A 23,377-nucleotide genomic window follows, 5' to 3' on the forward strand; every position below is an offset into this window, starting at 1 on the left:
AATTAGTAGTGCTTCTCATTTTTTTACATTACTTTAGACTTTTGACAGGATTGAATTATTTGACTATAATAGGTAATGCTGATGGCTAGCCCTAGTATGGAAGATTTGTATCATAAGTCATGTGCTCTTGCTGAAGACCCACAAGAACTTCGAGATGGATTTCAGCATCCTGCTAGACTCGTTAAGGTAAACTGAAAGATTTATTTTAACTTTAGGTGTATATTTACTTTGCTTAGTTCTGTCCATATATAAAATTTAAAAATACTACCTTTTAAATTTTGTTGATTTGTTCTATAATTTATTTTAATATAGTTACAGCAGTCAATGATGTAGGTGTTTTTCTCATTGCAGATTATGGCTGTATCTTATTTATATGTCACTAGTTCAGCTGTCGTTCTGATGCTATATATTTGAAGCATAATAAAATCTTAGTGGATTTAGTGTATCTGGATGCTCTTAAAGTGTGAATTATAGCTTGTTTTCTTTAAAAGAACTTTTTATCTGAGGAAATATTTTAGAAGGATGAGTTATGATGTGTAAATCCTATTCCATTGCTGAAATGCAGTGTGGAACATGATGAACTGAACTCTTCCTTGACTGACAGATACCAGAGGTAGTAAAAATGGTATTGGAAAGGTTTGTTCCTTTCCTTTTCAAGTATTTAATTTGTAATTTAACAGGTTACATAATACATGTAAATGATTCTTTGTTTTAAATTAGTTTTTAGTGGGCATGAAAGGCAAGGATGAAGCCATGGCCATTGGAGGCCATTGGTCTCCTTCGTTGGATGGACCAGACCCAGAAAAAGACCCCTTTGTGTTGATTAAGACTGCTATTCGTTGTTGTAAGGCTCTGACAGGCATTGATCTAAGTGTATGCACACAATGGTAAGTACTAATTCATTTCTTGATTAGAAATGTTTTTCTAATAGTTAATGTAGATGTTCTTGTCCATCAGCCTTCTCCCCCCCCCACCCCCACCCCCCACCCCCGTATTTTAGCAATCTTGATCATGCAGATAATCATTTTCTCAAAGGAAAATGCTCGTTTGTAGCAAAAGTTTATTTGGTGCCAAAAATGTTTGGGGGAAAAGGATTAAGAACTAATCAAAATAAACTGAAAATATTAATGTTCTGTTACGCTGTACTTTGGAAGTTGGATGTATGTTGAAAATATTTTTCATTTCATGCATAGCTGGAGAAGATCGTCAAGAGAGAACTTCATTTCATTATAATTCTTTTGTTATAAAATGATGTAGTTGCTGATTATTTTTGTTCAGCCATATTTTCTCTTGAGGCTTATTTGTCTTGTGTATTTTAGTGTATTTCTTGTGATTTAATTGAGAACATTCTTTTTTTAGCACATGAAATCTGAACAGCTATCCAGCTTCTTCAGGTATTCTCTAAAATATGGGTAGCTCTGTAATCAAACTTGACAATGCCTTGGGGAACATACTCTTCTTTTAACCATAAAATATTGTACAAATGTACCAAAAGAGGAACTATGGCTTCTATAATTTTTTTTTCTTTAGACCAACCTCAAGTTCTTGCAGCAAAATTTCTTTACTTGATGTGCTACAAGTGAACTAGGGTCTTTAAAATGTATTTTAGAATTTTTTTTCCAACATGCTTCTTCCCTTGCAACAGGTACCGTTTTGCAGAGATTCGCTACCATCGCCCTGAGGAGACCCACAAGGGGCGTACAGTTCCAGCTCATGTGGAGACAGTGGTTTTATTTTTCCCGGATGTTTGGCATTGCCTTCCCACCCGCTCAGAGTGGGAAACCCTCTCCCGAGGATACAAGCAGCAGCTGGTCGAGAAGCTTCAGGGTGAACGCAAGGAGGCTGATGGAGAACAGGCACTGAACGCTAATCCCTTTTTCTATTTCCGCTTCTCACAGGCACAGGAACACAGGCACAAATGCACACCACACACTACATAACAAACACACATGGAGGAACATAACTGGTAACAGCGACTGGTAATCCAGCTTTCAGCAGTATAGTTGTATGTTCTTTTCTCTTAAAAAAAATTTGTCTATTATGCTAACTTTAAGAGTGCTGAGACCTCAAAGGAAAATAAGTTGTGCTTAAATTGCACAGAATTTTGTTTTTATCATAGGTCTAGTTGCTGGAATCTGGGACCAGTTGTTGAGCAAGATTCAGTATTAAGCCATTTTAAACATTTTGCCATTTTCTAAAATTTAAAAAATTTTCTCTTTCACGGTCATCATTTCTAGTCATGGATATTTGAAATTGGACAACCACAAGTCTGAGAGATTTGAAATTTCAGGCTATGTGGCGGCATCTTTGGTACATTTGAAAGGTCTGACTAAATCAGTCGTAACTTTGGGTGGTTTGAAAATTGGGGCAAGATCACACACTGTGTGGTTAGTGGAGAACCGGCAGTGTTTGTGCATCCCTGATATCCTTTGTGTTGTAATTTATCACCCTTTTGTGTTTCACAGATCTGGCTTTGATTGGCTGATGAGTGTCTTTGTGATCAGTTAAAAGTGGTAGAATGTATGTACGTGGACTTGCCTAAATAATAACTTTAGGAGAAGACAATCTGAAACATTTGTGACCTTGCACAGATCAGCAACAGACTTTTAAAAATTAATTAACCTTTATTTTAAGGTTTCAGAATAGTAATTCTGTTCTTAACTTTGTATATCAGGATGAAGAAGAGAAGGATGATGGTGAAGCTAAAGAAATTTCCACTCCTACCCATTGGTCTAAACTTGACCCAAAGACAATGAAGGTAACTTTGAAAGTAATGATATTTAATTAGAAATCTATGAACAGGAATAGAGGATATTGTAGACAATAGTTTTTCAGATATAAGTCATTAAAAATGAAGTCCGCTGGTTAAATATAGAATTCTGTGTTGTGTTTGTGTGTGCAAAAATAGTTCAGCCAGTATCTGGCGAATGTAATATGCATATGTGTATGGTGTGAGCAATATTGTTTTCTGATTTGGAAACTGACCAAGAGTTGGAATTTCTGCATTTAATTTACTTAAATTCCAGGAGAAGGAATGAAACATAGAAAACGATTATCCAGTTCTTAAATGAATTTAAAAGTAAAATGTGGATTCATAATGCATCTGAACTAGGAGGAAGGTAATTTAAGACCCTGTTTTGAAAATCTTTGATTAATACTTAACGAGTTTTTCTTTGCTTCCCAAGGTCTTTGGACCTGTTATCTTTTGACAGTTTTGCATCTCTGGGTCTATACTGTGAATGTAGATCTAGAGAGTCACATATATAAATTCTATGTAGATCAGAAACTTGATTACTTTTGCAGCTTTCTGTTTATTAACATATAAAAGCTGACCTTTTGGTTAACTTCTGTCCTCAGCAAAATCAGAGTTTTTCTTATGAAACTATAGTTTTTAAGCCAACATTGATTTTTAGTAAGTAGAGAATGTATATTATAATTTTGACACTCTTGCACTACTCCTCAACATCAGTTTTCCTCAACATCAGGTTTGATATAGAATCCTATAGATTCAGAAGATTAGATTAAGCCTGCAGCCCAAAGAAATTTTTGTCTAACTGATGGCTTCTCTATTGTTTCTTAGTTTAAAACATTTGTATTTCTTTGACTATAAATATTATGCATGCTTATTTTAAAAATTAGTGTATACATAAAATATTGAAGAAAAAATGACTCAAGCCTGTCACTCAAACACAGCAACCTTTCTTAAAAATTAGATGTATTATCTTTTGTTATTTTTTCTGGGTATAAAGTGTTTGCTTGGTTCTAATCATGTATCAAAAAGTTCCATCTCATCCTTTTCAATTAATAATAGTGTTTCCCATGTAATTTATTTTTAAATGTTTTATACTGTTCCATTCAAATGATGTACTGTTTTTTCCTTACGTATTAATACTCTTATTGGATATTTTGTTTCTTCACATTTTTGGATGGAGGGATTATGACAAAGAATGTATAACAAGTTTTTTTTCTTGTCTATAAATTATTTCCTTAGAGTAAATTCCCAGAGACTAGAATTTCTAGGTCAAAGAGCATTAACTTCTTTGAAAGCATCTTAAAATATGTTGCAAATTACTTAAAAAAAATAATTCTGTCAGTTTGCATTTTTACAAATATTTTATGAGCTGTACAAGGGTCCCTTTCACCAAAACTTTTAAAAAACTCATACAGAAGATAATTGCATGATTCCTTATTTCATGATCCTGTTTCCATTTTCTGTGTTTTTATGCTGTGTATGTTTAGGTAAATGATCTCCGAAAAGAATTAGAAAGTCGAGCTCTTAGTTCCAAAGGCTTAAAATCCCAGTTAATAGCCCGACTGACAAAACAGCTTAAAGTAGAAGAGCAAAAAGAAGAACAAAAGGAATTAGAGAAATCTGAGAAAGAAGAGGAAGAGGAGGATGATAGAAAATCTGAAGATGATAAAGAGGTATATACTAAATCATTTCAATACTGTTACACTTAATATTGGTTTATAGGGTTCTTTGAATATGTATGTGTATATACTTCTATTAAGATATAATTTACGTAATAGTAAAATTGATCCTTTTAGTGAAAAGTTGTGCAAGTTTTGACACGTACATATGGCCGTTTAACCACCACCACAGTCATCATATATATAAAAAAGGTCTGTCATCCCTAAAGATAACTTATATTAATACCTCTTTGTAAGCATTTTCTTCTCCTACCTGGTCAGCCTCTGGAAGCCACTGATCTGTTTTCCTATAGTTTTGCCTTTTCAAGTATATCATGTAAATGGAATTATATAACCTTTTGAGTCTGACCTCTTTAATTTAACAATGCATTAGAGATTCACCCATTTTTATTGTGTGTTTCTGTAGTTCTTGTTAGTTGCTAAATAATATTCCACAGCATCAGTGTATCAGTGTTTATTCATTCTTCACTTGAGAGACATTTGAATGATTTCTATAAGTCAAGTGTTTTCAATCCTTCCTCTTAAAAATGAATAATAATGTTTTAGATATTAAAAAATCAAAGAAAATCTGCTTGACAGAGCTATTAAGTTCAGAGATTGAGTTTTGATGAAGTGCTTGTCTGAGAATTTTGCTGCTTTAAAGCTGTGTGCTTGATTGCATCACAGTTCTAAAGACTCAGAGACCGTTTATTCACTCTTGTTTGTGCCTCAGTCTTATATGCCCAGAAGAATAACTTCCGGGTGTTTTCTGAATTTGAAACATGGGGGTGTCAGAAGTGTGTTACACCAACAGTAATTGGATAAACCAACATTATGTGTGTACTAATGGAATGTATTGTGAAAGTACACATCATTATTTATTAAGTCTTCCTACCAAAAATGTTTTACCTTCATCTAACTGTAAGAAAACATATTTAGAATGTATGAAATTTTACAGAGCAGCTTGTCTGAACTTTTCATAAATGTTCATGTGATGAAAGTAGAAAAATGGTTTAAAGAAGGTAATAATGACAACTGAATGCATTGAGTGAAACTTGACTGGACCCCCTGGATCAGGGTGGGAGGAGGGGAAGCCATTAACAGTATTTTTGAGATAATTGGAGAAATTTGATTATGGATGTAATAGTAGATTTGATAGTGGAATTATCTCAGAGTTGGCCAGCAGGAGGCATTTCAAGTTGACTTTTGTGTTCTTCCAAATAGCCTTGTGTCATCTTTTGAGGACTTCGCTTATTTTGCATTATGATATAAAGTGTTTTAGTCTCATTGATTACTATCCCTGCACTGTTTCTGAAGTCACCCATTTCCCCAGGAAGCCTTGGTACCTTTTAGTGAAGAGTGGTACATCATATTTACTGTGGTGTGTACTTTGAAAGTGAAGAGCTTACACTAATAACTCCAGTCCTACTCCATCATCACAGACTTCATTCTGGTTTTCTTTTTCCATGTATTTTAACTCCTTTCCCCAATAATGAGAAACATACCTTCTATTATACTTAATGGATTTGCTTACTTCCTTAGTTATATATCACACTCCCTCTCCAATCTGTATATCCTCCTTATTCCACTTTAGTCTTATTTCCTGTCCTATACTTTCTCTGTATGGATGCTCTCCTTGCTTCATTTGGATATCAGTGCCTGATAACTGGGCAGCTCTTCTACTTGGGGCCATTGTAGCTCTAAACTTTTCTCATCAACCTCAATCCTGTTGTAGACACCTACTTTGCTTGTAGGAATTGCTTTAGAATTGAATTGTTCAGAACAGCAACAGAAGAAAGCAGATTTTCACTTTTTGATGTTAGTGGGCAGTAGTACTCAAATCCTAAATCCATTGATTTATTGAGGTTAAAAATGGTGGTATTATAATTCTTATTTTGTTTTCACATATTCCTCTCATCTGCTCTTTTGGTTACGCAGTGGTATTTGCCTTTTGGTAAATTCATGTAGAAGAAGGCAGGATCAATACTTGATTGTTTTCTTTCTTTTTAAAATATAGAATGTTGGAATTTCTTTGGTGGTTCAAAGGTTAAGATCCTGCGCTTCCACTGCACAGGGCACGGGTTCAATCCCTAGTTGGGGAACTAAGAGCCCATATATGGCACAGTGGCAAAAAAAAAAAAAAGGTTTCAGGAATTTGCATCATTCCTCTGCCATACTAATGTAGTATATATGCTGCTCCATCAAGCAGTATTTTTCTGTTGTTGTTTATCCAGTTTTTACAATAGTGAATTGGTTCCCCGCATCTTCACATGTTTTTTGTTTTTAAACATGAATACAAGGATTTGAACATTTTTAATGGGTTTCAGTTCCTTGTGATTCTTCTCCTTATTGAAGCTCAAATTGTCAACTTTTTTTTTTTTGCCAGTGCTTGTGAATATATATACAGATACATAATACAAATAAAATATTAGTAGCCCCACCACCAGTATTAAAGTCTTGCTTACTTTAAGTATATTTTTGAATTTCCTATTCCTTATACCTGCTTTCTCCCCATTTTAAAAATGTCCTATAAATATATTGTCCTAGCATGAAGCATACATACTGTACTCTCTTTTAATGCTCACTTAATTTTGGTTTTACTACTATATACCTAATGCTTACAACTAATCCTTTTGTCGTTGTACCTGAAGCTCATCTCTAGTAGATACCTCAGAGCTCATGGTAGCAAAAATACTTGTTTTTGTCTCTTGACTATTGTTAATAATAGTGCTATGAACAAACAAGTTGTGTCAAGTAATAATTTTTTATTTGTTCTGTTCACTTTTGTTTTCTTTAAGGAATTCTGATGTCTTGTGTTTACCTTTTTTGCTTCCTCAATATTGGTCACTTTTTCATTTCTCTTTGATTTTTAACATTTCCATGTTACCTCCTTTTCTCTTTAAGACATTATCTTTTTTGGTTTTTTAATAAATTTATTTTAATTGGAGGCTAATTACTTTATAATATTGTGGTTTTTGCCATACATTGACATGAATCAGCCATGGGTGTACATGTGTCCCCCCATCTTGAACCCCCCTCATACCTCCCTCCCCACCCCATCTCTCTGGGTTGTCCCAGAGCACCGACTTTGAGTGCCCTGCTTCATGCGTCACACTGGTCATCTATTTTACATGTGGTAATATGTGTGTTTCAGTGCTATTCTCTCAGATCGTCCCACCCTCGCTTTCTCTCACACAGTCTTAAAGTCTCTTCTTTATATCTGTGTCTCTTTTGCTGTCTTGCATATAGGGTCGTCATTATTGTCTTTCTAAATTCCATATATATGTGTTAATATTACTGTATTGGTGTTTCTCTTTCTGACTTACTTCACTCTATATAATAGGCTCCAGTTTCATCCCCCTCATTATTAGAACTGACTCAAATGAGTTCTTTTTTATACCTGAGTAATATTCCTTTGTGTATGTATACCACAACTTCTTATCCGTTCATCTGCTGATGGACATCTAGGTTGCTTCCATGTCCTAGCTATTGTAAACAGTGCTGCAATGAACATTGAAGTACATGTATTTCCTTCAGTTCTGGTTTCTTGGTGTGTATGCCCAGCAGTGGGATTGCTAGGTCATATGGCAGTTCTATTTCCTGTTTTTTACCGAATCTCCATGCTGTTCTCCATAGTGGCTGTGCTAGTTTGCATTCCCACCAACAGTGTAAGAGGGTTCCCTTTTCTGTACACCCTCTCCAGCATTGTTGATTGACTTTTTGATGGCAGCCATTCTGACCGGCATGAAATGGTACCTCATTGTGGTTTTGATTTGCATTTCTCTGATAATGAGTGATGTTGAGCATCTTTTCATGTGTTTGTTAGCCATTTGTATGTCTTCTTGGGAGAAATGTCTGTTTAGTTCTTCAGCCCACTTTTTGATTAGGTTGTTTATTTTTCTGGTATTGAGCTGCATGAGCTGCTTGTATATTTTTGAGATCAGTTCTTTGTCAGTTGCTTCATTTGCTATTATTTTCTCCCATTCTGAAGGCTATATTTTCACCTTGCTTATCATTTCCTTTGTTGTGCAAAAGCTTTTAAGTTTAATTAGGTCCCATTTGTTTTTTTTTTGTTTTTATTTCCATTACTCTGAGAGGTGGGTCATAGAGGATCTTCTGTTTTACGTCAGAGAATGTTCTGTCTATGTTTTCCTCTAAGCATTTTATAGTTTCTTGTCTTAAATTTAGATCTTTAATACATTTTGAGTTTATTTTTGTGTATGGTGTTAGAAAGTGTTCTAGTTTCATTCTTTTACAGGTGGTTGACCAGTTTTCCCAGCACTACTTCTTAAAGAGATTGTCTTTTCTCCATTGTATATTCAAGGTTTTTTCTTTGTTTTTCCATACAAATTGTGAAATTATTTGTTCTAGTTCTGTGAAAAATACCATTGGTAGCTTGATAGGGATTGCGTTGAATCTAGTTTGCTTTGGGTAGTATACTCATTTTCACTATATTGATTCTTCTAATCCCAGAACATGGTATATTTCTCCATCTGTTTGTGTCATTTTGATTTCTTTCATCAGTGTTTTATAGTTTTCTACATATAGGTCTTTTGTTTCTTTAGGTAAGTTTATTCATAAGTATTTTATTCTTTCCATTGAAATGGGATTGTTTCCTTAATTTCTGTTTGTTTTCTCATTGTTAGTGTATAGGAATACAGGGGATTTCTGTGTATTGATTTTATATCCTGCAACTTTACTGTATTCATTGATTAGCTGTAGTAATTTTCTGGTGGAGTCTTTAGGGTTTTCTATGTAGAGGATCATGTCATCTTCTAACAGTAAGAGTTTTATTTCTTTTCCAATGTGGATTCCTTTTATTTCTTCTCTGATTGCTGTGGCTAGGACTTCCAAAACTATGTTGAATAGTAGTGGTGAAAGTGGTCACCCTTGTCTTGTTCCTGATTTTAGAGGAAATAAGGCATTACCTGTTGAGTTCATTTGCTTTTTTATTCCTTTACTTTATTCTTAAATTTCTGGAACTATCTTTTCTGATTGTTCCCTAAATTCTGTCACCTCATTTTCTACTTTTAAAATATTTACTCATGTTGTTCTTTCATATGTTGTAACATTTTCTTTATGTCTTTTAGCACACTTTAAAATACTAAGTTAAGGCTTTTTATCTGTCTTTTGGCCATGTCTTCTGGTCCACTTTCATTGTCTGCCAGAGACGTGATTCTGCTCCTTATTCTCTCACCCCCTTTTTTTTCCCCAGTAATAACTTTGCATGGAATTTGACCAAAGTACATTTCTGTTGCTAATTTTTATGTGAATGTGGTTTCTCTAAAGTTTGTTAGAAGGAGGTTGCTTCAGATAGCTTTTCTGACTTTATAGAGCTCTATGTTCTGTTATTTTCTTGTTCTGCTAAAAAATATGTGGTGTCTTGCTGAGATTTCTATCTTAATTGCCATCTGTCACTTTTTATCTGGACCTTTTCCTCCCACGTCTCTATTCTCTCTCTTTTATTCTTGCACTGTTCACTGTTGATTCTGCTCCCAGAAGTTTCTCCTCAGTTTGGCCTGTGCTGAAAGGGTGCCTTGATAAATCAGCTTTGCAAGTGGGCCTAGAATGCCTTGGCCATTTTAGATCTTAACACTGACCCTTTGTACTCACTCACCTTTTCCTAGTTTCAGCTACTATTTTTAAATTTACCTGCTGTGCTTTCCACTGCCTGTTTTATGGTTTTCCTATTCTTAGATTCAGCAGGTAACCTCATTGCTTCCTTCTACTTCCCCTCTACACAGATGTCAGTAACACATAGATGTTTTAGATCTTGTGACTTTTCCCCTCCTACTTGTATATTGGGGTTTGTGGAAATACCTTTGTCATTTCATTTTGTTGTGAATATACATGGATTTTGGTTTTGGTATCTAGATTATACTGTCTCTTTTTTAAATGTGGGGATTGCCACCATTTTCCCAGAATATCCTGATTTATATGATGGTAATAGAGGTTTGTGGTGTCTTTTCCCTCTTTAGAAGGCAGCAGCTTACCTTGGAAAATGAAAAAGAGAATTAGGAGCTGTAAAAGTGGCTATCTTCTTTAGTAAATTTGAACTTCACTCTCTTCTTAGCCCTTAAAGTTGGTATTATCATTGTTAGAAATTCACCCTTTTTCTTTTGGTATGATACATAATGTATGTGGAAGTTGAACCATTATTTAAAATTTCAAATATGTAGGAAGAAGAAAGAAAACGTCAAGAGGAACTGGAACGCCAGCGTCGGGAAAGAAGATATATTTTGCCTGATGAGCCGGCTATCGTTGTACATCCAAACTGGGCTGCAAAAAGTGGCAAGTTTGATTGTAGCATCATGTCTTTGAGTGTACTTTTGGACTACAGATTAGAGGATAATAAAGAACATTCATTTGAGGTAATGTTTTACATTTGAATTGGGGTCCAAATGAGGCTCATATATTTTGATTGGTCAGTATACCTCAAATCTCTTTTGAGTGCCTCCTTCATTGTTTCTGTTTTTAAAATTTTCCTTACAGTGTATTTTTTTATGGGAAAAACAACTACGTGACGTTTCCTACAAACTCAAGTTTTGCTGATTGCATTCCTGTGGTATGGTTTAAATGTCTGGCTTCTCTGTTTCCCATAAATTGATACTTGGATCTAAAGTCTCAGTCCGGTTCAGGTTCAATCATTGTTTTCTTCGACTACTTCACAAGTAGTGGTGTGTTTTTTGTTTTTTATCAGGATATCAGGGGTCATATAATACAATAATGTCTAACTACCGCTCTTGGAAATGTAGCAGCACTTTATTATTTACTGTAGAGTTTAAAATACCATTTTGTGGGATTGAAACTTTTACATCTGACTGATCTAGGTGTAAGATAAAATAATTGATGTTTATCTTTTCAAGGTGAATCTGTTCCTTTGTATCGTTACTCTAGAGCAGCTTTACAACATAATTTGTCATTTTTCAAAATAGTTGAAATGCACTTCTCTTTCTATGTTAGTGATTGGTTCATTCTTTAAACAAAACGGTGTAAATGGTTCATTCTTTAAACAAAACGGTGTAAAATATGACTTTTGTAAATAGCCTATACAAAATTATAATTGTGTACAATTATTGTATCTTATCAACAAATTTCACATTGTTTCATTTGATAAAATTATACTGTAAAAATCAGTCATACCTACTTGACCCAGAAGGTCATTCATTGTCCACCAGATGGTAAGATAAAAGTGATGTTTGCAAACAAATACAGAGGGCTTCTGAGCTTATTAAACATGAAGTGCATTCTTATTCATCTTGATGCAAAGTATGTAACAAATATTAAAGTGTTTACAGTTTTTGAAACACTGAAAATTCCAGTAAATCAGTGTCCTTAAACATCATATGCTATATGATTTTATTTTTATTACCAGTTGCCATAAATGTAACTCTTAATAGTGCCTCTCCTGCAGTAATTAAAAAATAAATTAATGAAAAAAATAGTCTTTGATATCTCTACTTATAATGTATATACTGTATATCTAAAGGATGCTGTAAGAGGATCTCAAATTAATGCCATACAGTGGAAAACAGTGATTTGAGAAACAGATATCTGCTAGCAAAATGTTGCTTTATTTTTTTCTTCTCCATCTAACATATCCCCTTAATTTCCTTTTAATCTATCATTAGAATGTAAGTCATTTTTGTATGTGAATTTAACATTACTTTTCAAATGTCACTTGATCAGAAAGGCCATCTCCGGCTGTACTCTTATTACTCTGTATGCTCTTACCCTACTTGTTTTTATTATAATTTGATACTGACTTTATTATTTCATACTTTGTCCCCCTAGATTAGTTATCTTATGAGAGTTAGGATTTTTATCTGCTTTCTTCACTTCTGTATTCACATTGCTAAGAACAGTCCTGATACATAATAGGCATTTCATAAAAACTTGTAGAGTACATTTTGTTGAGACACATGATAAAGTCATGCAGTTATCTTTTTATACTATTTGGTCAAAAGTATACTAAACACAGTATATCTTCAGAAGAGTTTTTGAGGATTTTGAGGCTTCTTGGCATCATCGACATTAATTATTTATTGTTAGCGCCCATTAGTTCTTGGATGTGATAAGTCATCGTATGATAAATTACTGATTTGCTGGATTTGTTCACTAAGTTGGCTGGGTTACTGTTTTGTCTTTATAGGTTTCATTATTTGCAGAGCTTTTCAATGAAATGCTTCAAAGAGATTTTGGTGTCAGAATATACAAATCATTATTGTCTCTTCCTGAGAAAGAGGATAAAAAAGAAAAGGAAAAGAAAAGCAAAAAAGATGAGAGAAAAGATAAAAAAGAAGAAAGAGATGATGAAACTGATGAACCAAAACCCAAACGGAGAAAATCAGGCGATGATAAAGATAAAAAAGAAGATAGGGATGAAAGGAAGGTCTGTAATTATTTGTATGACCAACAATTGATTTAGTTTTCTAATTAGTCTTCTGTAGTGTAACATAGAACAATAATTTCATCAGAATAGTGAAATATAAAAGTCAAACTAAAAAGTTTTAGTGTATTATTAGAAATTTAAGTCTTTTGAATTAAGCCTACATAAGCATATATAACTAGTTCTGTTTATTTTTAGGTTTGAGGTATATAGCATGATGGCTTATTTATGTATGTTGTGAATGATAAAAGTACATTATTATAAGATATTTATAATGTGATACTATTTCTAGTAAATTTGGTGAATTTAATTATTTTGGGATCTTGCTTGATTTTAAGACATTTTAAATTACAGAAAGAAGATAAAAGAAAAGATGATTCTAAAGATGATGATGAAACTGAAGAGGATAATAATCAAGATGAATATGATCCAATGGAAGCAGAAGAAGCTGAGGATGAAGAAGATGGTACGATTCACTTATTTCCCCTTAGGATGAAAACTACAATTTTTGTTTGGTGACTTCATATCACTGAAATGCATAATTATGGTAATTTTTAGAATAGGAAAGGTAAAATATTCTCTGGTGAGAGTATGTTATATTAAGTACTGTTAATATATTAACTACTATTTTAGTAATTTTTAGGTGAGAGGATTGTTTTAAGAAATGTTTAGTTTTGACTGTCATACATTCCACATATAATTAATGCTTATTCACCTTGAGTAAAATTTTCCCTAAAAACTGTATTAAAGTGTGTCATGAAAAGGTTATAATCTTCCTTAGAAAACTAACTCTGCTGCTGCTGCTAAGTCTCTTCAGTCATGTCTGACTCTGCGACCCCATAGATGGCAGCCCACGAGGCTCTCCCGTCCCTGGGATTCTCCAGGCAAGAACACTGGAGTGGGTTGCCATTTCCTTCTCCAATGCATGAAAAGGAAAAGTGAAAGTGAAATCGCTCAGTTGTGTCCAACTCTTAGCTACCCCATGGACTACAGCCCACCAGGCCCTCTGTCCATGGGATTTTCCAGGCAAGAGTACTTGAGTGGGGTGCCATTGCCTTCTCTGAAAACTAACTCTAGTATTTTTTTAAATTATGAAGGCTATCATCTAAGCAAAAGAGTATATCTCACATTCAGATTGAGTTTAAAGACTAATAAGAAACACTTGTATATCTATTATCCAAGTTTTAAATAATAGACTTTTACTGGTAGTAATGAAACTCAAAAGGCCTTATAGTAGATGTCTTGACTAATCATATATGCCAGCTCTGTAGTACATATGGGGTACCACTGATTATTGGTTTCAATGTAGATTTGGGGCCTTTTTAAAAAAATTTTTTTTTTTTTTCTCAAATGAGAAAACCATAAGTTTTCTTTGTAATACCTATCTCTGAGAATTATTACTACTTAAGGTATTTTTGGTTTGCCTCTCTATTTTTTTCTTTTTAGCCTAGCATTTTAATTTTCTTCTAATTGGTGAAAATATTCAAACACACAAGAAGCTGAAAGAATGGAACACAAAAGAAGTTGAACAGCTTATACCCAACAGTTGATTCATTAGTTAATATTTTATCTTATTTATATTATCTTTGTGTTTGTATGTGTTTCTGATTCATTTGAAAGTAGAAATTCTTCAAGTTGCCTAAGAAAAGACATTCAACTCAGTAGCAGTGATATGATATACATATATCACTGTTTCTTTTATCTTCATTACCTGCTTTGCTCAATGAAGATTAACCCATTTTACAATCCCATTTTTTTCTCCCCCATTCTCCCAGTATTGTTTTAATCACTTAAATCACTTAATTTACTTAAATCACTGAACATTGTTCTCATTTTCTTTTGTGTCAGAATGTCCTGGCTCTCTTTAGTTGTTTTCTTTATTCCTTTTCTACTGTGTAACTCCCTTAGTGGTGTTCTTTTCCATTCTCCTGACTTAAAATACTATCTACCTGTATTGACAGTTCTCAAATTTATATCTCAAATCAGGCTTCTCTTATTCTTCCATATCAACTGCCTATTTGTCATCTCCACTTACCTGACGTTTCAAAATAAACATGTCTTAATCCTGAACTTCTGCTTTTCCTCTTCACCATAATGAAAACAAACAAATCCTCTGACCTCTGACTCTTGATGGCTGTCTCATGCTTATAGTTGCTTAAGCTAAAATCTAGGAGTCATCCTTGTTTTTTTTTTGTCATATTCCATTTCCATTCTATCAGGAGGTCATATTGCCTGTTTTAAAATATACCCAGAATCAGACCATTTGTCACCAAACTTTATAGACTTCTTGATGAATCAGATGGTAAAGAATCCCATCTGCAGTGCAGGAGGCCTGGGTTTGATCCCTGAATTGGGAAGATCCCCTGGAGAAAGGAAAGGCCACCCTACCCACTCCAGTATTCTTGCCTGGAGAACTCCATGGACAGAGGAGCCTAGCGGGCTACAGTCACTGGGGTCACAGTCGTACATGACTGAGTGACTAACATTGTCAGTTTCACTTCTGTTTTTTTCACTGGTGTAGCCCTAAGGCAGCACATACCTGGATTATTTTAATAGCCCCCTATCTGGTTTCCCTCCCTATACCCTTCCTCTAGAGTCTCTTTTCAGTACAGTTGCTAGAATAACTTTTATGTAAAACAATAGGGAGTTATTTAAATGCATTTTGACATAGACATGCAGTTAAATTCTGTGTAGTCATTGAAAAAGTAGGTAGGGGATAGTGATGTCGAAAAGATTACCAGATAGTTTTTATACGCAGCATGTTCTAAGATTTGAGCAGTGATTACTTGGAATTTTAAAAAATGTTTTAAAATTAGGTTTCTGGAGAGATGGTAACGAAAGTGACACCTTTCAAGTTAAACACTCAAAATGGGTCATGTCTGTAAAATGTGAACAAATGAAAGAGAATACTTAACCATTTCATAATTGAGGAAACTGCAGCTCTTAGCAGTAAATTAATTTATCCATGGTAATAAAACAAGCAATTGAACCACTCTGTACTTTGTATGAAATAATTAGGTTTAAAACACATAGTCTTTAAAAAAAAACACACACACACACACATAGTCTTTCTCTTTTTTAATACTGCTTATTACTGTTCTTGGAGAAGGCAATGGCAGCCCACTACAGTACTCTTGCCTGGAAAATCCCATGGACAGAGGGCCTGGTGGGCTGCAGTCCATGCGGTCACTAAGAGTTGGACATGACTGAGCGACTACACTTTCACTTTTCCCTTTCATGTATTGGAGAAGGAAATGGCAACCCACTCCAGTGTTCTTGCCTGGAGAATCCCAGAGACGGGGGAGCCTGGTGGGCTGCCGTCTATGGGATCACACAGAGTTGGACATGACTGAAGCGACTTAGCAATTGCTGTTCTAATATATATCACAAACTCACTCATTTTAAATGTATGTAATTTAGTTGAATAATTTAACAATATAATTTCTAGTAACTTTATAGAATTGTGAAACCATCACCACAATCCAGTAGTTTTAGAACATTTGTCTGTTTCCCTTTATTTATTTAAGATTTCTTCATTTATTTTTCATTTATTTTTTGGCTGTGGTGTGTTTTTATTGCTACGCATGGACTTTGTCTAGTGGTGAGCAGTGTGCAGTCTTACCGCGGTGGCTTCTCTTGTGGAGCACAGGGTCTTTGCACACAGGCTTTAGTAGTTGCAGTGTGTCAGGTTAGTAGTTGTGGCTCACAGGCCTAATTGCTCCACAGAACATGGGATCTTCCCTGAACCAGGGATTGAACCGGTGTCCCTGTATTGCAAGGAGGATTCTTAACCACTGGACCACCAGAAAAGCCCACTGTTTTCTTTTTTTTTAATAACAACTTAAGATGTAATTTATATATCAGTCATTTCACCCACTTATAAACATGCAACTCACTGGTTTTTGATATATACACAATTTTAGACAACATTTTGTATAAATATAATCATGCAGTATGTGGGGTTTTTTTGGTGACGGGCTTCTTTTCACTTAGCATAATGTTATCAAGGTTCACGTGTGTTTTCGCATGTGTATTCTATTTAATACAAAGATTTTTCTACATTGTTACTGTTTGCATACAACTTCTCTCTTAAGACAGTCCTTCCCAGAGTGTTCCAAAATATTAACTGGTATTAAGGTTAGTAAAATATTCTAGGGTCAAATAAATTTGGGAAACTTGGGCTAAAAGCAAAGGTTTACACATTTTACTACAGAATTTCTTAGCTGCTTATTTATATTGTGAATGTTCAAGAAGGGAATATAGTGTGAATTATTTATGAATATAAGCTCTGTAATATCTTAAGGACTAAACAACTTCTTGTGTTTACTGTATCTTGTATTTTACCAACAAACCCTTTGTTACTCTGGGCTTTCTGATGGAGATCCATTTGAAAGATCCAGAAGCCTCTAGAACTAAAATTTTCTTTTAAAATTGTTGATCATTAAATATCTGCAAAGAAAACACTCTAATTTTGAAGGCTAAATCTAAGATGAAAGAGTTGGCTGGGTTAGTTTCTTCTGAGGGCTGTGAGGAAAGTTTCTGTTTTAGGCAACTTTGATCAGCTTCTGGATGGCTATCTTTTCCACATATTCTCATATATTGTCTTCTGTCTGCATATGTCTGCATACAAATTTCTCCTTTCTTTAGGAACAACAGTCATTGAGTTAGAACCCTCTCTGATAATCTCATTTTGATTATCTCTGCATAGACCATTTTTCCAAATAAGGCAACATTCTGAAGTATTAGGGGCTTAGGACTTCAACTTAGGCATTTTAGGAGGTAAGGACTGAATCCATAAGCAGATTTATTCTTTAATATTAGCTGAATATCAAGGTGGTAATGGTATTTACCTGAGGGTGGTGGCCAAGGTCTTCAAAAACTGGGTAGCCTATGGATAGGTAAGAGAAAGGAGTTTACTTTTTTGTCAGTTTTCTGTTTATTTATTTATTAAGAATAATTTATCCAGTTTCCTGGGCTTCCATGGTAGCTCAGATGGTAAAGAATCTGCCTGCAGTGTGGAGACCAGATTTGATCCCTAGGTAAGGAAGATCCCCTGAAGAAGGAAGGGAATTGCAACCCTCTCCAGTGTTTTTGCCTGGAGAATTCCATGGACAGAGGAGCCTGGCAGGCTACATCCATGGGGTTGCAAAGAGTTGGATACAACTGAGCTTTAACTTTCATCTGATTTCCTATCTTTTATTATGCAAATCTGGATATTAACATTGTTAGGTCTTCTTAATTATGAAAAAACGTTTCAATTCTCACATACACTTTTATTCTGCAATAATGCATCTGCAGTTAAAATTCCTATATTGGTGTTTCTCCTTTAAGAAAATATACTTGCTCTTTTTAAAAAAAATTTTAAGTTTCAATCTTTTTGTATTAAATACATTCATTTTTGGAAACTAAATCCCCCAAATACTTATTGAATTAAGTCCTTGTATTTAAATCAGTAAAATCCACTTTCTTCTTCCCTCTGGTCTCCTTATAAGTTTCTTTCTGTTTAGGGCTATAATTGTTTCTTATAAAATCCAAACTATTTTTATTTATATATTTCTTTGCTGTTGTATCTTTCGAAAACTGATCAGTAATAGAAAAGTATTTTCAATCTGTGTGATAGTTGGAAATTTATCTACTAAATGAGTCTTTTGCTCCTGTTGTATTTACCGTATAGATCGAGATGAGGAAGAAAACAAACGAGATGACAAAAGAGATATTAATAGGTACTGCAAGGAGAGGCCCTCTAAAGATAAGGTATGTATTAAATACTGAAGTATGTTTGACATACATTATTAGTTTCTTATGTACAACACAACAATTTCCATTTCTTACATAAAACATACTTATTACTAAATGTAACACAGTGATGAACTTTATTGATCCTTGTATATCTATATAGTACCACTCAGCAGAATTCAGTCAGTTGTATTTTGGTATTCAGTTTAGTTGCTCCGTTGTGTCTGACTTTTGCAACCCCCTGAACCGCAGCACACCAGGTCTCCCTGTCCATCACCAACTCCCGGAATTTACCCAAACTCATGTTCATTAAGTCAGTGATGCCATCCAACCATCTCATCCTGTGTTGTCGCCTTCTGCTCCTGCCCTCAATCTTTCCCAGCATCAGGGTCTTTTCAAATGAGAAAAGATATGTCAGATAATCAGTGGGCTTCCTAAGTGGTTCAGTGGTAAAAAATCTGCCTGCCAATGCAGGAGATGTGGGTTGGATCCCTGGGTTGGGAAGATTCCCTGGAGAAGGAAATGGCAGCCCATTCCAGTATTCTTGCCTGGAAAATCCCATGGACAGAGGAGACTGGTGGGTTATGGTCCTTGGGATCGCAAAAAAGTCACAACTTGGCGAGTAAACAGCAACAACAGATAATCAATATGTTTTATTTATTTCTTCATACACATAACTAGATCAACTCAGTTTAGCTAAGATGAGATAAAGGTCTTTTCATATTTTTGGTATATTACGGACACAGTCTAATTTTGTCACTTTTCAGGGGTTAAAATTCTGTACTATATTTTCTGCATTTTCTTTAGGAAAAAGAGAAGACTCAGATGATCACGATTAACAGAGATCTATTAATGGCATTTGTTTACTTTGATCAAAGCCATTGTGGTTACCTTCTTGAAAAGGATTTGGAAGAAATATTTTATACTCTTGGACTACATCTTTCTCGGGCTCAGGTAATCTATCTTACAAATATTTGAAATGAAAAGCATTTTTAAATAACTCTTTTTAGTATCTTTGACTTTTTGAAATATAAATGCAAATACAGGCTCATAATAATACAGTTAAACAATATTGAAATAATGTGTAAGAAGTTAAAAGTCTCCTCTCTGTCTAATTCTACGCCTTTGGCCTAGTATATAAACTTCTAGATCTTTTTTAAGCAATTCATATGTGTTTATATATGATAGTTCCAGTTTTATAAACAATACATGAAATCATTCTGGTGATATCTGAGACTTTTATTCATTTAATAATGTATCATCAGCATTCTGCCATGAAAATAGAGATCCATTTTGTTCTTTTTATTACTGCATAGTATTCCATGGTATAGGTGTGCCTTTATTGCCTTAACTAGGCCCCCGTTGCTGAATGGCTCTCATTTTTTAGAACCACAGGCTATGCTGTAATATGTGTGTTTGTACATAAACCTTAATGTATGTGTTAGCGTTTCTTTCAGTGTTGCTTTTTTTTTTTTTTAGAAAATTTTTTTCAAGTGATAATTTGAAATTTAGGTTTCTAGAGAAGACAGTTAAAAACGTAAGTGCTCTAATTGAATGGTAGTGGATACCTGAGAAATGGTATTAATGTTCATCATATGTGTAAATTAGAACACAGTTCAAGGAGAATCAAAAACTTATTTTCATCTTTTAAATTTGGTTACTTTCTTGCATAACAGGTAAAGAAGCTTCTTAATAAAGTAGTACTCCGTGAATCTTGCTTTTACCGGAAATTAACAGACACCTCAAAAGATGAAGAAAACCATGAAGAATCTGAAGCTTTGCAGGAAGATATGCTAGGTTTGAGTATATTATTTTAAGATCATGCCATTTTATAACTATTATTAATTTAAAAAGAAAATAACATAATAAACTATGGTATCTTTTTTTTTTTAAGTATGATATCTTTTAGGGATTTCTTGGAGGTCCAATGGTTGGCACTTCATGCTTCCACTGCAGGGGTTATGGTTTCAATCCCTTGTCAGAGAACTGTGACCCCACATGCTGTAAAATAAAAGTATCTTTTATATTACAGGAAACAGATTGTTACTTCCAACACCAGTAGTAAAACAGGAGTCAAAAGACGTAGAAGAAAATGTTGGCCTTATTGTGTACAATGGTGCAATGGTTGATGTAGGAAGCCTCTTGCAAAAATTGGAAAAGAGTGAAAAAGTACGAGCTGAAGTGGAACAGAAGCTGCAGTTACTAGAAGAAAAGACAGGTAAGGAAAAGCATTGGTATGTTGGTACTTTTAACACTCTACTGGGGTATATATGTGGGCACACATATATGCACACCTGTACACATGCATATCCATACTTTATAGTGTAGATACATAATGTAACTTTACATTTGACTATTTCTGTTAAAGTTGTAAAATTGCTTAGCATAATAATGAGAATTAATCTTAGATCTTCAGGTGTATTCTCAGGTTTGATTGTTCTGTTGTATCCTTTAATTCCTCCCGTAGTTCTGCTTAGTTTTCTCCACTTCCTGCTACTTTTTCTAGTCTGTGCAATCATCTAAAAAATGGAACTTGGTTTTAGAAGTAATACTTAGGTAAAGCTTAATTTAACTGAGTATTGTGAGTCTTCATGTGGAAAGTTGACTCATTGGAAAAGACTCTGATGCTGGGAGGGATTGGGGGCAGGAGGAGAAGGGGACGACAGAGGATGAGATGGCTGGATGGCATCACCGACTCGATGAACATGAGTTGGGGTTAACTCTGGGAGTTGGTGATAGACAGGGAAGCCTGGCGTGAGCAACTGAACTGAACTGATTGTGAGTGAAAGTGAAAGTCACTCAGTCATGTCTCACTCTTTGTGACCCGTGGATTATACGGTCCATGGAATTCTCCAGGCAAGAATACTGGAGTGGGTAGCCATTCCTTTCACCAGGGGATCTTCCCAACCCAGGGATTGAACCCAGGTCTCCTACATTGTAGCCAGATTCTTTACAAAGAAGCATTGCATTGTGCTATGCTATTGAAATTGACACTTGTGGCCAGTTTAAGGAATTATATACACTTATTAAGTCTAATAATACACTTATTATTTAAGTCTTCTGACTTGAAATATTTTTAACCTCAAGGTTAAATTGGAAATATTAAGTGGTAAGATGGTGAATTTTGAACTTGATTTCTTTTTTTTTTTTCTTTTGACAGATAAAGATGAAAAAACCATATTAAATTTGGAGATTTCTAACAAAAACCTTTCTGGTGAACTTAGAGAAGTTAAAAAGGACCTTAGTCAGTTACAAGAAAACTTAAAGATTTCAGAAAACATGAATTTGCAATTTGAAAACCAACTGAATAAGACAATCAGAAACTTATCCACAGTAATGGATGAAATCCACACTGTTCTTAAGAAGGTTAGCTATTTTTTACCTTCAGCATTTTCATAGTTTAGTCTTTTCAGAAAAGCCTATCTCTGGAAAATTTAATATTATTAAGCTCTTAGTGGCTTTTCTAACAGAAACTAGTGGTAGCATTCTGTCCTTTTCTCCAAACATAGTATTTTCCTAGAGCTTACTTCAGATGTCAACATGATTTATGTTTGCAGACTTCTTTATAAACAAGATTTACTAATATAGTAACTTAGTGCTGTTGTAAACTAACTTCAGTAATTGAGAGACCTTCTTTAGCCTGGGTCTCCCTCAGAGAACAAGGGGAAAAAAAAATCTCCATTTCAAGGACTGTATTATTGTTAGTAATGCATTCCTAAGAACCTCTGATTTCTTAGGACTTACATGGCTTTCTCAAATACTAAAAGTCATTCTGCACAGAACTGAGAGATTTCTTTCAAATAGTTCCCCAAGGGTTCACTTTTCCATAGATGGTGAAATGGGCTATCTGGAGTATCTCTGTTTATTGATGGTATTTTTTTAAAGTTACATCTAAGAGAATCTAATAAAATATACTTTTTCTTTGTATATTTTATAGGATAATGGGAAGAATGAAGATAAAGATCAGAAATCTAAGGAGAATGGTGCAAGTGTATGATAAAATATGTGTAGTGACAAAGAATGGTGATAAATAATGTAATATATAAAATCATGATACTAGAATGAAAGTGATGCACGTTTGATCCTAGTAGTATAAATATCTGTTAGTTCAAATGATGTATAAAGTTTTATGAATGTGAGTCTTTGTTTTTGAAAATTGCTTGTAATTCCTGGCATCCAAATTATTAAACACTCCTTGAGTGAGATAATTTTGCATTGCAAAATGTTTTAGGATGAACTTTGTTATAGTTTTAACCCCAATAAAGTTCATCAGTTTAATTGACAATAGTATTTAATTACAGATGTCATTTATTAAAAACCTGGAAAGTTATGATTTTATTTATAGCATTATCATTACTAGTTTTTAAGAAAGATACTAGCCTTTTAAAACCTCAATATAAGTCAGAAAATAGCGTGCTGCTTCAATTTTGCAAGTTTTTTGGAGCACGCTTTTTTTTTTCCTACTTGTTCTAAAATCCTAACTAGACTCTAAAAACATTTATTAAAAATTTAATTCATCCAAAAGACAGTACATCTAAAACTGAGAAAATAATAATTATCAATGTTATTATATATGTTAAGCTTTACATAAAACATAGTTTTGATGTTAATGTTAACTGTTTTAGTTTCCCAGAATAGCATGTATATTACTTTTAATTTTGAGGTTTTTTTTTTTTAATGCAGTATATGTCACATGTACAATTTAGTATCGAGCCAGTGGATGTCAGTATGATACCTTAAGTCTTATTTAATTAAAAATATTTTTATTAGTCTGTGTACCTCCTTCAGAATTTTAGATACATAAGAGTTTATTAACTAATTCAGTGAAAAGGTAGGAAATGT

General features: G+C 34.1%; 1 protein-coding gene and 1 non-coding gene across 8 annotated transcripts in view; both read left to right on the forward strand.

Moving 5' to 3' along the window:
• The window catches only part of CCAR1 (cell division cycle and apoptosis regulator 1), a 46,737-nt gene extending 23,917 nt beyond the window's left edge, over positions 1–22,820 (forward strand). For all 7 annotated transcript variants that reach the window (XM_025284636.3, XM_025284634.3, XM_025284633.3 and 4 more), the window contains 14 exons: positions 73–186; positions 721–887; positions 1,646–1,856; positions 2,675–2,758; positions 4,240–4,425; positions 10,590–10,781; positions 12,563–12,802; positions 13,154–13,265; positions 18,474–18,553; positions 19,343–19,489; positions 20,212–20,332; positions 20,568–20,753; positions 21,696–21,901; positions 22,473–22,820. In XM_025284636.3, the coding sequence (XP_025140421.1) occupies positions 73–186; positions 721–887; positions 1,646–1,856; positions 2,675–2,758; positions 4,240–4,425; positions 10,590–10,781; positions 12,563–12,802; positions 13,154–13,265; positions 18,474–18,553; positions 19,343–19,489; positions 20,212–20,332; positions 20,568–20,753; positions 21,696–21,901; positions 22,473–22,532 (2,106 nt within the window). In that variant the 3' untranslated portion in view covers positions 22,533–22,820. The remainder of the gene's footprint in view (positions 1–72; positions 187–720; positions 888–1,645; positions 1,857–2,674; positions 2,759–4,239; positions 4,426–10,589; positions 10,782–12,562; positions 12,803–13,153; positions 13,266–18,473; positions 18,554–19,342; positions 19,490–20,211; positions 20,333–20,567; positions 20,754–21,695; positions 21,902–22,472) is intronic.
• On the forward strand, positions 525–589 carry LOC112584830. The gene has a single exon (XR_003109228.2). It is a non-coding gene; the product is annotated as a small nucleolar RNA SNORD98 (small nucleolar RNA).
• Positions 22,821–23,377: the final 557 nt, after the last annotated feature.

Source organism: Bubalus bubalis, chromosome 4 (assembly GCF_019923935.1).
Source record: "Bubalus bubalis isolate 160015118507 breed Murrah chromosome 4, NDDB_SH_1, whole genome shotgun sequence".
Lineage (NCBI taxonomy): Eukaryota > Metazoa > Chordata > Mammalia > Artiodactyla > Bovidae > Bubalus > Bubalus bubalis.